We start from the raw sequence: 14,268 nt of genomic DNA, 5'->3' as shown, positions 1-14,268 counted from the left end.
CTTTAAATGCTAATAAAAAAAAACTGTGACTAAAGATTTTTAATATTTTTCAAATGGCATTATAACAATATACTAGGAGCCATGTATCAAATTTTCAAGTATTTTTACTCAACAAATAAAGTCTTATTGACGTTCATAGAAAAAAAACTAATAAAATTGTAAACTGAAAATGTCCCTAAACAGTTCAAAACAAATCAAAATATTTTGAAAATTTTACTATGTATAGAAAATGGAAATATAAACAACCAGTGAAAATTTCATGTATCTACGGTCATTTGTTTTAAAGTTACACCAAAAACCAAAATCGATTTTCTCGAAAACAGCTTTTGCGTAAAAAAATCTCGTTTTTCCTTAATTTTTCTTTTGTTTTTCACGGTGTTTTTGAAAACTATTGGAAATTTCAAATTTCGACTTCCCGAATGCACCAACTAGATTCACTTTCCCATCAAACAAGGTACTGTTGAAGAAAATCAAAGCAGTTTTAATGCCTCAAACCGTGATGACAGACACAAAAATAAAAAAAAAATAAAAAACACATCATTGTAATATCAATACATTCATCGTTCCACTCTGCAGAATCTAAAAAACATTATACAGTAAATAAAAATGTTGACCACAATAATTATTATCAATAAAAACTAATAATTAAAATGATTCAAAATGATTAATCATTATTAGGTACATTTTAGATTCTGAGTGGAACGATGAATGTATTGATATTTTAATACCATATATAATATTATGTCTTATACCTAAACTGACATACCGTCTCTGCTCAGAATTGTTTTTCTTATACATTGATATTATATCATTGAATTCAAATTTAATACCATCCATTATATGGTGACCCACTTGTAATCTACTTTACAGCAGAGCGACATCCACTTACCCACCTTTTTATATATATTATTACCTATCTTTGTTAATGACTTAATAATTTATCTTTTTAATTAATTGTTTTTTTTTGTTTTTCAGAATTTTTTTTCATTTTTATATTGTATAATATGAGTAAAATGAATAATTATAATAGTTATTAAATTTTTAATTATTTTTATGAGTAATTTTTAGCTAACTTTTTTTTATTAATCATTATTCTATAGTATTGTATTTATTAATTATTCATATCCATAAATTTAATTAATTACTTTTAGTCATTTACTATTTTTCTATTATTAGTACTTTTAATTAATTATTTTTATAAATCTTTTTATCTTTTTTGATCAATTTTATTAATTGTTAAGAAAAGAACTCTTAAACATAGCAATTGTTATTATTTTTAACCATTAAAATTACAAAAAAAATCCATTAATATAAAAAAAATAAATAATATAAATTATTTAATGCATTAAAACTTGAAAAAAATATTTATTCTTTGTATTTTGTATATTTTATTAATCATTATTATTTAACTTTTTTTAAAATTATTTTAATATTAGTATTTTTATTAATTGTTTTCCATTTTGTGTTATTTGACAATTTTTTTTCATATAATTTTAAATTTTAATTACCCAATTGTAAAATATGTCTTAATCGTTATTGTAATTTATTTTTATTAATTATAAATGTACCTAATTTTTCATAAAATATCAACACGTTGACTTGCATACGGCCACCGGGTGCACGTTGTAGATACAATAACCTTAATGCACCTTTTGCCAGACGCATCGTCGGTGATCTTGGCGCTTTATTGAATGAGCACAATGAATTGTTGAAATTATTCAAATCTAACATGCACAAATTACAAAGTGACAACTGAGAATCATGTTATACCTATCATCAATGCAGATAAAATACCAGCTGGAGAGCTGCACATTCGTAAATTCAAAGTTCCTGTTGTTCATGACGACGTTGTTGGACTCATGGTTGGCGACCGTACAGCTACGTGAGAAATAAATCCATTTATATAATACAATTTATATGGAAAAACAACGTTTGTCGGTCAGCTAGTATAATATATAGATAGGTAGTTATAATAATAAAATTAATAATATATTATTATCTTTCTATAATACGGTTAATGGTTATGCCTTTATAATATAGCTGTCAGTATGTACTATATATTATTATTATTATTATTATTATTATTAATAAATATTATTATCTAGTAGGTATTTACGTTTTCGCGAAAACTAATTGCCGACGTCGTGTCCACTTCACCCGTCGCTCGCCGCCGACGAATCGGCACAGGCCGACAGCCGTTATTCTACACACTACAACTGAGCATGGTAAATTCAATTCAATTTATCTCGCTAATCAGTAGTCACTAGTCAGTAGCAGTATTCGCTTAGCCGCGTTTCGTCGGGAGCTGTTCGTGCACTGCAATATTGATAATAATATGGCAGGCCGTAGTGACGACGGGCAACCTCCGTGCAAAAAACGAATGGATTTTATGGATAATTCGACTCGACTGTTGTACATATCCATGGAGATGGAGTTGAAGGCACGAGACGATCTCCAAAAGTTGGACATGGATATGTATCACGCCAACGTTTTGCACATGGGCTTGTTAGGTCGCCTAAAACAACTCGGCGATAAATTGAAAAAAAAACAGAACGCCGCCGAAAAATTACGAATCATGATCAAGAACACAACCAATGAAATCGAGAAGAGCAAAAACGAACAGGACGAGATGCTCACGGTCCGGCGAAAATTGGAAAAACGGAAGACTTATTACGATTTCTGTCAACGTTTGCTCAACAACGACCCGGAAGACAGCTCGCTGTGGTATTTCACGGGGGCCGAGTGCTCGGTTTGTCTGGACAAATACCAAGATATGGCCAAATTGAATCATTGTCAGCATTTGTTGTGCGTCGATTGTCTAACGTCCTGGTTCGAAACGTCGCACTCGTGTCCACTGTGTCGAAGCGAAATAATTGGGTACGACGTTTTCGACCGTACGCTCATGCGCACAGAGTACGTGACGGCAACTCAACATCACGAGGGCATTTCAAAAGTTGTGGACGACACCAGTCGCGTTCCCGGTGGACCGGAGAATGAGCCACGTCCTCCGGCTGTCGTGCGTGCACCTATGATACGGCTGCGAAACGACATATTTTATACTCCTCCACAGAGTGGAAGTTAGCTTTTTTTTTCGTTCAGCCATTGTAGAAAAATGTAAGATGAATTTTTTTTTTTATAGTAAAAAATTGCTCTTCTTTCTTTATAAACATGTAAAAGTAACATGTTAACTAGAAAATAAAAATAGCTTAACTTGGTGAAATATCGGTTAGGTACTATATTTTTTTATATAAAATCAATAATTTTACTTTTTTTCAAGCTTACAAATTATAACATAGGTAGTAACTTTATAGAAGTCTTACAGTTTCAAATAAAATATATGTTTTCAAATCAGAGTTTATAAAAAACATTCTTTTTAAAAACAAAAAAAAATTAAAAAGACTGTTACAATCGAATAAAACATGTTTTTTAATGTTTAAGACGTCTTTTTTTAGAATGATTTTTTAACCATTTTAAACTTGTTTAAAACATGATTTATTCGATTTTAAAACAAAACAATATGTACCTAATATTAAATATTAAATATATAAGTACACTGTACTTACAAAAATCAATAATTGATTATCTATTTATATAATATAATTTAAACATTTAATTGATTTTTCTTTTTTTTTTTTTATTTATAAATTTGTTTAATAAAAATGTGGTTATTGTTGCAATAAAAATAATAAATTGGAGTTGCCAGGTAGGTACTTATAAGTTATAGGTATGCTCATAAATTATATTTTTCTATTTTAAACAACGGTTTTTTTATGTTGTTTTAAACATTTCAAACAATAGTGTGTTTGATTAATTTAGATGTTTAAAACATTTTTTAAACAAGCGTTTAAAACAAAATGTTTTAAACATCTCAACTCTGATTAAAATTAATTTCTGTAATAACTAATAAATACCTACTAATCAATATGAGTAAATCCAACAATTTAATTAAATTATTTTTATGTATTAAATAAATATATTAAATTTTATTTACCGAATAGTCCACAAAATAATTAAATTCATCATTAGAATTAACAACCTACAGATATAATAATCATATTTTTGTTTTCTTAATGACCTGGTTACCATTGTAATTTGCTTGTATATTATTATAATTGTAATTTAATATATTATAAAATACGTGATACTGCGATTGTATAAAAGTGTATAACAATTGATTATAAATTATTATTTATTACTTATAATATATTTTATAAATAATATTAATTTTATATTTTCAATTGTTTGTATTGTTTTTTTTTTTTTTTTTTAATAAAATTAATCTTTACAAAACTCTATATATTTTAAACATGTAGTTTTAGGAAAAAACTCAACTTAACGGGACAATAAAATTAATTAACTCAAAAGTTACTTCATAACATAGAAAACAATTTAACTCGTTATGTAACTTAGTTCGAAGTAACTTAACTTTAACTTTTTACCTCATAATGCCCAACCTCGGTAAAATGTACACGAATGAAATCTGTTTCGTTAAAATATGTTTTTATTAAAAAAATTAAATAAACGCATAACTGTTGAAGAATAATGTTTTTTTTTCCATTAAAATGTACACACGTAGTACACTGTTAATTCTCTGGTAAATGTATAGTAAAACAGCCATAATCTAAATCAACCGGTTCAGAATGATTTACAAAAGTCAGTTTTCCGCTGGTTATTTTATTTAATTTAGTATCGAGATGGAATTGATAAACATTATCGGAAGTTTAGATGTGGTCTGACGATTTCATATGGCCAATACGGCTGTGTAAAATTAAACGGATCATTCATTGATGAAAAACACAACGAATACGGTATACTGCGAGCACTGAACTGTGAACTAAATATATGCGTGTAGGTATTAATTATTAATAAAAATATTACATGATAAGAAATCGTCATATTATGTATTCCGATGAGTCATGGGAAAACATGTTATTCATTTTTATGTTGTCTATGATTATTTTTATCATCCAACATCATAATATTAATGTTAAATATCAAATCGGAATGTATATTATAGTGGGTCTCCGGCAGTGACATCATTTTAGGGGGGTGACAACTGACAAGGTAGGCAGTTGCCTCTGTCTGATTTTAAAAGCTGCATTATATATCTCTCTGTGCGACAAATTATTTATATAACGACCCTGTTTTGCGATTGATGAAATTAGCAAATGGGAAACAATACTTTTTTTGTATCAAAATGTCAAGGGCCTATCCCGTTTGTTATTATAATAAATAAATAAATATATAAATATATATATTATATACCAAGTGACATATATTCATATATACCAAGTGACACGACATAACCAAAAATAAACATAATTTTTTTCCTATATTATAATAACTACTGTTGTATTCTCGTAATATTGAATTACAGTGTTTTTCTATAATATAATTATTATAGACATAGCCACTCGGACGTAAAAAATCGTGAGCGGGCACAAGATCAACGTGCGTTAAAAAAAAAATCCGTCCCTACTGACGTAATTATTTTATCGATCCATTTTTACTAGATAGATAATAATTATTATCAACTCGCGCTGAGAATTATATTGTTTCAAATATAAGTTGGCACAAAGTTCAAACGTATTTAATTATCTAAACGTAATCGAACTACAACATTGAAGTTATTACTCTGAAATTAATATACGTGATCGTTTTTAATTCGATTTTAGTTTATTATTTTTTTAATTGATCCTGAAGTCAGGAAACTATGGCCATTAGCTGTTTGTTATTGTTTGTAGAGGAGGAATTGTAGGTTTGGAAAACACGTGTGTTTTGGTTTGGCAGATCTTTTAGTGGGAACCGGTAGGTATCTGCCATGTCGTGGCGGCACTTATGTCAAATATATATAACAAAATAATAATTAGTGAGTGTCAAAAATGTGAAGTTCTGTGGAATGGAGGTTACAAAGACAAAATTAAATAGTCACTCTGCTGTACCACTCCTGATACATTGGGTGACTATTGAGAAATCACTGTAACAAATGATTTACATTTGAATTCTAATATTGTACTTTATATTTTTATGATATTATTGTGATTAAAGTAGTTTATTTTACTACTACTAAGCATTATTATAATATCGTAGGTTAAATTAATAAAAAATTGTAATTGAAAACGTCATTGTGTATATAGAATATGATAATATATTTTACAAGGTTAAAATATGTTGTAAGTACCCAGGAATAATATTTTTAAATTTCATCAAAACAACTAAATTTAGTAATCTTAGTTTAAATATCTAATTTTGTCAAAATTTGAACTTAAAATGCCTATTGAAAAAAACTGTGTTTATATATTTTTTAGGTTATTTGCTTACAGTATTAACTACTTACTTTTAACCTTGTTTTAAATTCTCAATTATTAGCTATACATTTTTATCTACAAAATAATTGACCAATTCTCAATTTGATAAATATTGTCAAAATTTGAACTTTTTACTTTTAAAAAAAATTGCCCCCATGTATTTTTAATATTTTTAACTGCTATTGTAATAATGTGTGAGGAGCCTAGTATTCGATTGCCAAGCTAATTGACCAAACCAATACATTTTTAGTGACATTTATAGAAAAAAAAATTTTCAAATTTCTGCGTTAACTGCTCAAAACGTGTCAACATATATTGAAAATGTTATCAAGTATAGAAAATTATAAGATTAACCTGTGGTGCAAATTTAGAGTATCTACGGTTATTCGTTTTTTAATTACAACAAAATAAGAAATTCGTTTCATGAGAAATCGAGTTTCATCCAATGTCGTAAAAACTTCAGACGCTCATAAATAAATTCTGTGGATTTTATTAATTTTTCACAATAATAATAATATTAGGAAATATTAGGATTTTGATGACTATTTTTTTATCTGAAAGAAGAAGACTTCCTACAGCCCGCATTCTGATTTTGTGTTTTATTTCAAATAATTGTATTAAAAAATTGTTTAGACATATTATAAAGTTTGAGAATAAAATATTGAAAAACAGAGATCGATGCGGGTTGAAGAATATTTCCCTCTAGGAATTAAAAAAAAAAATTATGATATTTGATGGATTCTACAAGGCGGTATCGTTATTCCCGCAGAGTGTATTTTTGAGGACAAAATGGCATCGGCACCGGGCGCCTTAATCCCAGTCATCATTTTGTAATGATAATATTATAATAACGTTATACTAATATTATTCGTTATTAATTTATTATAATGTTTTAATAATATTATTAAACAAAAAATTGCTGTCTGGGAAGTAGATTCCTATAATCCTATATATTATATTATAATATATTAATAGTTATAATATTAAGTATCAATTATTTATTGCCAAAACTTCGAATTTATTTTAATATGAATTAATATAGTATTTATAATTAGAATCAAGTACATATACATAATAATATAATGTAATATTGGATTATACAAATTAACTTATAATTATCTTCAAATGATTAAACACAATATATTTCAAACATTAGATACTCATTTGATTTTAAATATTTTCTGAGAAAAGCTAACGTAATTTGACTTTGTTAGTTTTGAACAGATGTAGTTATTAATTGGTCTCTGGTTTGTACCGACTCCTGCAAAATACATTGGTATTAGATTTGTTGAGTGTGTAAGTAACATTTCCCTTCCACAAACGCATATAGAACTCGAGTAGTATATGTATATAAATATCAATCTTTAGCCTATAAACCAGGCAAAACAAAATATTCAACACAAAGCAATTTAATCGTATTTACTTATCTAGAAAATATTATTAAATATTAAAAAATGATAAAGATTTAAAACTAGGAATTAGGATAGTAAGATTGGTCTGTTGATCGATATGATATTTCAAGAATTAAATGTCAAGATAAAAAAATTGTAAGTCTTTTGTTAAACTTTTACAACCCCGAAAATGCTACAGTGTACAAAGAAGATCATAAGGATGGTTTGCTAATAATGGTTTTACGTCCGAAAGTTTGAAGTGTGTACGACCACATGAACTATGTAGACAAATTTAACCAAAACAAAAAATATGTGAAATTCACAGAAAGACATATAAATGGTGGCATGGATTATTTTTTCTCTTTGTCGACACAGCTATAGTCAATTTACATGTTATATATAAAAGAGCAACAATATAATAAGACTTTTAGTAACACAGTAAGCAGCTATATATACTAGTTTTTGATATAATATTTATATTTTCTGTGGATCTTATCATAAAATAAAAGTCGTTAATAATGAAATATATTACAATTTCTATTTTATTGATAATTGATACTAATAAATTCTACCACATACTGTACGGTGGGACAATTGGACATATACGTTGCTTCCAACGTAATATCTTATTGTATTAAATATTAAATTTTTTTCAACATCAAAGTTGTATTATTTACCGATCAATATTTGGTATTATACATTTATACTTAAATAAATTGTTTTCTAAAAAAAAAAGATATCCGTACAGCACAGGTATTTATCAGTCCCCTGTGCTAGAATGCGTTAATTTACATTACTTATAAATACCATTTGGATAAAATGCTAGGTAGTCTTCTGCAAGATCTGTAAAAAATTAACTACATTATGACAATTTACTATTAGTTTTGTTATAACTTACATCATATAAATTAGTAACTCTGTTAGTTAGATATCCGCTTTCATTTTTTTAAGCTATTTATCGAATAGTTTTAATAACAATCTTGTTTTGTAAGTCAAATCAATAAGAAATATCAGAAATATAATATTATATTCATATTTCTTTTTTAAGTATTTAAAGTCCAGATGTTGAAGAAATTCGTATTAATCACAACGTATTATTCGTGTAATTTAAAAATTATTTTGTGGTTAAAAGTTAAATAAAAATGCATATGGAGGACGGAGTGGCCGAGCAGACTAAGGCGTCGGTTGCGACGCGCACCGATGCCGGATCGTACCAGGCCACGGGTGACATTTTTCTTCGAGCAAGTCACTGTGTCCGGTGAGAGATGCCGCCATCTCCCACCCGGGCATGGCAGAAACCTACGGGTTTGCCGGGCTTAAAGTTCAATGAAAAAAAAATGTATATTTAATATCAAATCGGTTTAAAAATTTAAAACAAAATTCTACAATTAGTTTGGAGGCTGTTTCCGCTTATAAAAGTTTTTCGTATCTGGCGCACTGACCAACACACACACAATAAATGTTATCGGAAATGTTGATAGTGCGCGTTTTAACTTTTATGTGTACCTATGATTAAACTCTAAATTATTGAAGTTATACCAAGTCTGTCGTTTTTACTTAATTCAACCTACGGCAGATTAATACAAAATCCTAGCATAACCTAACCGTACTAAAGTTTGATGAATAAAAAAAAACCAAACATTCGTATGTATAGATCAAGAAGAAAAATAAAAAAGCAAAAATAAGATTAAAAAACTTTGTAAAAACAATGCAAAAAAATTGGTCAACCGAAACCGTGGTTCGAATTCGATCATTCTGTTCTAAAATACATAGAAGTGCCACTGCCCCAACAGTCTTATCGCTATGATTATTATTATTATTATTATTATTATTATTATTATTAACCAATAGCAACCATTTATAAACAAACATTTCCACCGTAAATATAAAAAACCCTGTTTGAGCACCTCCCCGGGTTGTACCTACCTGATCAAATTGTGAATCTAAATCATCATGGGAACCACTCAAACCAGAGACTGGAACCTTTTGAATTTATCGGTATCGGTTCCGGTACCGGTTCTCCAATAATAAAATAACGGTTCCAGTTCAGTTATGGTTTTTTTAATGAAAAAAAAAATGAAGGAATAGGTTCCAAATAATTTCGGTTTTATTTCCATATAATTTCGGTACCGAAAAGTATAATAATTTTAAATACCTATCCGGAATGCCGGCTTAATTAATAGTATGAGAAATATTAGAAAACTCATAATATGACCATAAAAGGTTATACAGAAAACAGTAATACCGTTAAATTATGATGAATACAATTATTTGATTTTTGAACCTAAAAGTACCTTTTTAATTTATAAATTCCTGTTCGGTTCTGGTACTTTATATATTAAAATGAAGGATTCGGTTCCTTAATATTTTAATCGGTTCTTTCAGGTTCGGTTCCAGTCCCTGACTCAAACACACACAACAAATTTCATCAAAATCGGTCCAGCTATTTAGGAATTAGCAATGTATAATTGTAAAAATGATATTTTAGGTAAAAAGTGTAATGTCGAAAACCGTGTTTGAATGTCTAGCAAATCAGTTACCTAAATAAAAATCTATTATCGTTCGACTTAGTCACCAAGGTATATTATATAATTGATGTATAACAATCTATAATTAGCATACCAGGTGAGCGCAGGTAGCAAGCTTAGGTCGTTGCTGACACAACGATGGACGACAGAAAGTGAATATAGTATTTTTCAAATAGCCATTAAAGGATATGATACATGAGATAGTACACGGCGGCGTAGTCAGTCGCTCGCTCAAAAACGGTCCAGTCTTGATTGCTTTTACAAATGTCGAACATCATTAAATATAAATATTATGAATATTTGAAAGCCGCCATTGATTGTCCAGCAAACGGTCATACATTTTGGTCTCGTAATTTTATGAAATGTTTTATGATTATTATTATTATAACCCTCGGTGATTGCGATATTGATCGCGACCACTAATTCGGTGGTATGACGTGTTGGATAAGGTCCAGTCTTGTGCTTTTAGAAAAGTCTAAAAGCGTTATTCTGATTTCTGAAAGCTGTGTTTGAATGTCTAGAAAGTCAGTCATCACCGGTGTAAGACGATGCCAGACATTGAAACCTGCCTGCGTACAATGTGTTGACTATAATATTATTATGTACATCTGAGCGAACGTCTAGTTTGCCATCAGTCTTCGCTGCCGTGACAATGGTTTCTGCTGTGCTGTGCCCGGTTGGTGGCTTATTTTGTGATTATCATTATCGCTACGGATTGAATAACCGTCTCTTAAACGTCACGAGCTTCGCTCGGTAAAAAATTGTAAATTTTGACAGAATCAAAATGTTGTTCGAAATCGGTATAAAACGATAGCGGAAGCGATTTAATGCGCGTTATGTTTGGCAGCCGTCTCTACGAAATGTTTAGTTAAATTATATAATAATAATTATAATATTTTCTCATAATCTCCTCGGAGAACACCACTCTAATTCGGAAACGACCACGGGGACGCGCTACCGTAGGTACTCGCAATTTAGTAGGTTATTATATATAAGATACGATAATTCCGCAATCTTTATTTGACTTAGCTCGATGCATAAAGTACCTATATTATTATTTCCGATTTTGCATGATATATTGGACAAATAAGGTTATTCAACCCTTTTTATATTTCAAAATTGTGGAAAATAAACATTAGGTAGGTATTGCTTGTATGTTGTTGGGAAAAATGGGGCAAAGTGGGGTAAACTGTACTTTTTTTTACATCCTTTTAAACTTACATAAAAAAAGATCAAATTTTTATAAAAAAATGTATTATCAATAACCATAACCTATTGTCCATAACCTATAGATTGTGTGAACAAAATTTGAAAGGAAAAAATTGATTTTTAATTGTATTACAGGTCTTCAAACATTAGCGTCCTCACTTTGCCCCATGTTCCCCTATCTATTATTTTTATGAATCAATATAGGTATTGGATAGATTGATTAATTTTTAATTCTAATTTAGATTTCTAGTGTAGGTATATTAGTTTTCAATAAATTTAAAAATATCGAAAGCTTCATACTCTAAAGATTTTTAAAATCATATATTGTAAGAAATTTGTATAGTGGAAAATGCTCAATGGTTATAAAAACATTTTATACAGAATTAAATTAAATATATACGTACTTTGCGCTATTTTCACTAGAAAAAAAAAATTACAATAATTTGTAATCTATGTGATATTATGGACTTACCGTAAAAAATTTGATAGGTATGTATAGATTATAGAAGAATAAAAATATTCGAACGTTTTAAAAATGTTCAGTTAAATAGAACAATAAATTTGAAAATATAAGTAGAAATATTGAAAATACATTTTAAAATGTTAGTTGATATCTATAATTTAAGAACCTTCATAGTCAAAATTATAATATAAGGTATAATACGGTATGTAAGGTATAATAAGGTATATAAGGTATAATTACGGATTTATCTGGACAATGATAGTAATAGCCAATAGTCATGATACATTGATACCCAATAATGGGTGACGTAGCTTGTCAACAAAACGGATTCAACTACAGATACTCAGTGAGTAAATACAAATTTGATGATCATAATAATTATTACATCAGTTATGACACACTAATCACAAACATTGTATTACAAAATGAAACAGATTACAAAATAATAATATAATGTGCACGTACTTCTTTTTTCTAGAAATAAAATAATAAACATACTATTACATTATAATAATATATAATAATTTAAGGTGTTATATTGATAATTACACATTTACCCTGAGGATGGCATAAATGGTTCTTACATAAAGCTATACCTAAATTTTATTTTTATCAGATAAAAGGTGTGGTATAACTGTTGTTTCTAGTTGCCATCTGTTTATTTATAGTTTTAATTGGGGATGCAGACGCCAGACATGCAGTTGTACCTGTCTTTGTATGTGAACAAGTTGGTAAGTAAAAACACGCAAATAAAACGTTGGACGTATGTGTTCACCGTATATTGGTAGAGTGCAATAAGCTCAAGAGGATGGTACCCTTGCATTTTTTGTCTCCGTCTTACATACGTACGATGGGTAGGTACAGTAAATTGTCGTTCACTAGTCTCAATAGTGTGCTGTTAGTGTTATGATATTAGAATAAATTTAACTATTATCAACATTATCTGTGCTTAAGAGTTGGATTTTATTCGATATTTGAATTTTAAAGCGAAATATGAGCATTTTTATTTTTGATATTTAACATATAGGTATCCATATCTTGTTCGAGAATGATAATATCGAAAAATTTCTGACGCTTAAGCACATATAATGTTCTTACCTACCTAAAAGTTTAGTAATTGGTCAATTCACTCTTATATCGAAACTAACAGCATATTATTGAAACTAGTGAACGAAAATTTGATATTTCATCGTACGTGTGCAAGACGGAGACAACAAATGCATTGATAGCATCCTCTTAAGTACAAAACATGTACACCGCCTGTTATTAATTTTATTAAAAAATAATGCGAAGTCAACAAAAATAAAAAAATTTACGGCTTTTGTTATAAGCACACAATGCTTTATCTCCAAATGCTTTACCTGGGTTAATAACAATGCGCAAACGTTAAACTCCATTAACGATGTAATGACATTTTGAACATTTTGAACTACAGTAAACTTATTTTTAATAATGTCTTATGCAACGCATTAAATATATATGAGTTTGGTTGATTGTTAGTTTATACCAATATTCAACTATCATATTACAATAATTAGGTATGTATAAAATGTCGTAAGAAAATGGAAAACTTTTAAGATTCAAGACCAGAAGACAATCATCATAATATCTTACAAATTAAAAGTGATTACGTACCTGGGATAGCTGAAATTAAATAAAACTGCAGTTATCAATAATTGATAAATATTTTATAATTATTATAAAATATTTATAATATTGCTTTGCTATAAGATCATGGATTTAACTAGAAATTAAAAACAACATTTTGATATTTAAAAGTTAATGGCAAACTTTAAATTTTAAGGGTCCTGAGAATTGAATGTTGGTCAGTATTTAAAAAAAAAATTACATTAGCTATAATATAACATAAACATTGTAATCTTAAACTGTAATATACATTATAGTATTATACACATATAAGATTCATCTAATATATTTATTTATAGCATATTATAAAATAAAAACAACTTACATGCGTCAACTAGAAATAGAATACCAGAAATAATTTTAAGTATAATTATAAAATATTTATAATTTATCATGATTAATGTGGAAAATCTAGTGTTTTGTTTGAAAAGTTCTCAATAAATATTACAAAATTGTCAGTAGGGTACCAACTTTGAAATTGAATAATTTTTGGTAGAAATATAAGACATATCTAAAATTGTTTAGTAATTTCATAGTTGATGAAATTATTTATTTATTAATTATTTATAATATATCATTTTTTACTACTTTGTAGTAAACGACATTGTAATATACGATATTTAAAAATACTCTACATTTAATAAAAATAAATAAAGGTTATAATATTTTTAGGCCCTAAACACTATGCTCAAATGCAGTCCATAAAATATGAACAATTAAAA

At 28.2% G+C, this 14,268-nt stretch overlaps 1 protein-coding gene across 1 annotated transcript; it reads left to right on the top strand.

Moving 5' to 3' along the window:
* The first annotated feature begins 2,335 nt into the window (after nt 1-2,335).
* On the top strand, nt 2,336-3,082 carry LOC115033568 (E3 ubiquitin-protein ligase rnf8-A-like). Its single transcript, XM_029486367.1, has one exon. It carries the CDS (start codon nt 2,336-2,338, stop codon nt 3,080-3,082), a length of 747 nt encoding a protein of 248 aa, XP_029342227.1.
* The last annotated feature ends 11,186 nt before the right edge of the window (nt 3,083-14,268 follow it).

This window comes from Acyrthosiphon pisum, chromosome A1, assembly GCF_005508785.2.
Source record: "Acyrthosiphon pisum isolate AL4f chromosome A1, pea_aphid_22Mar2018_4r6ur, whole genome shotgun sequence".
Classification (NCBI taxonomy): Eukaryota; Metazoa; Arthropoda; class Insecta; order Hemiptera; family Aphididae; genus Acyrthosiphon; species Acyrthosiphon pisum.
The sequence above is the reverse complement of the archived record's forward strand: the minus strand, read 5'-3'. Positions and strand labels throughout refer to the sequence as shown.

Excerpts from the sequence above, each read along its gene's own strand:
- LOC115033568 (XM_029486367.1), top strand. The coding sequence starts at position 2,336 with ATGGCAGGCCGTAGTGACGACGGGCAACCTCCGTGCAAAAAACGAATG.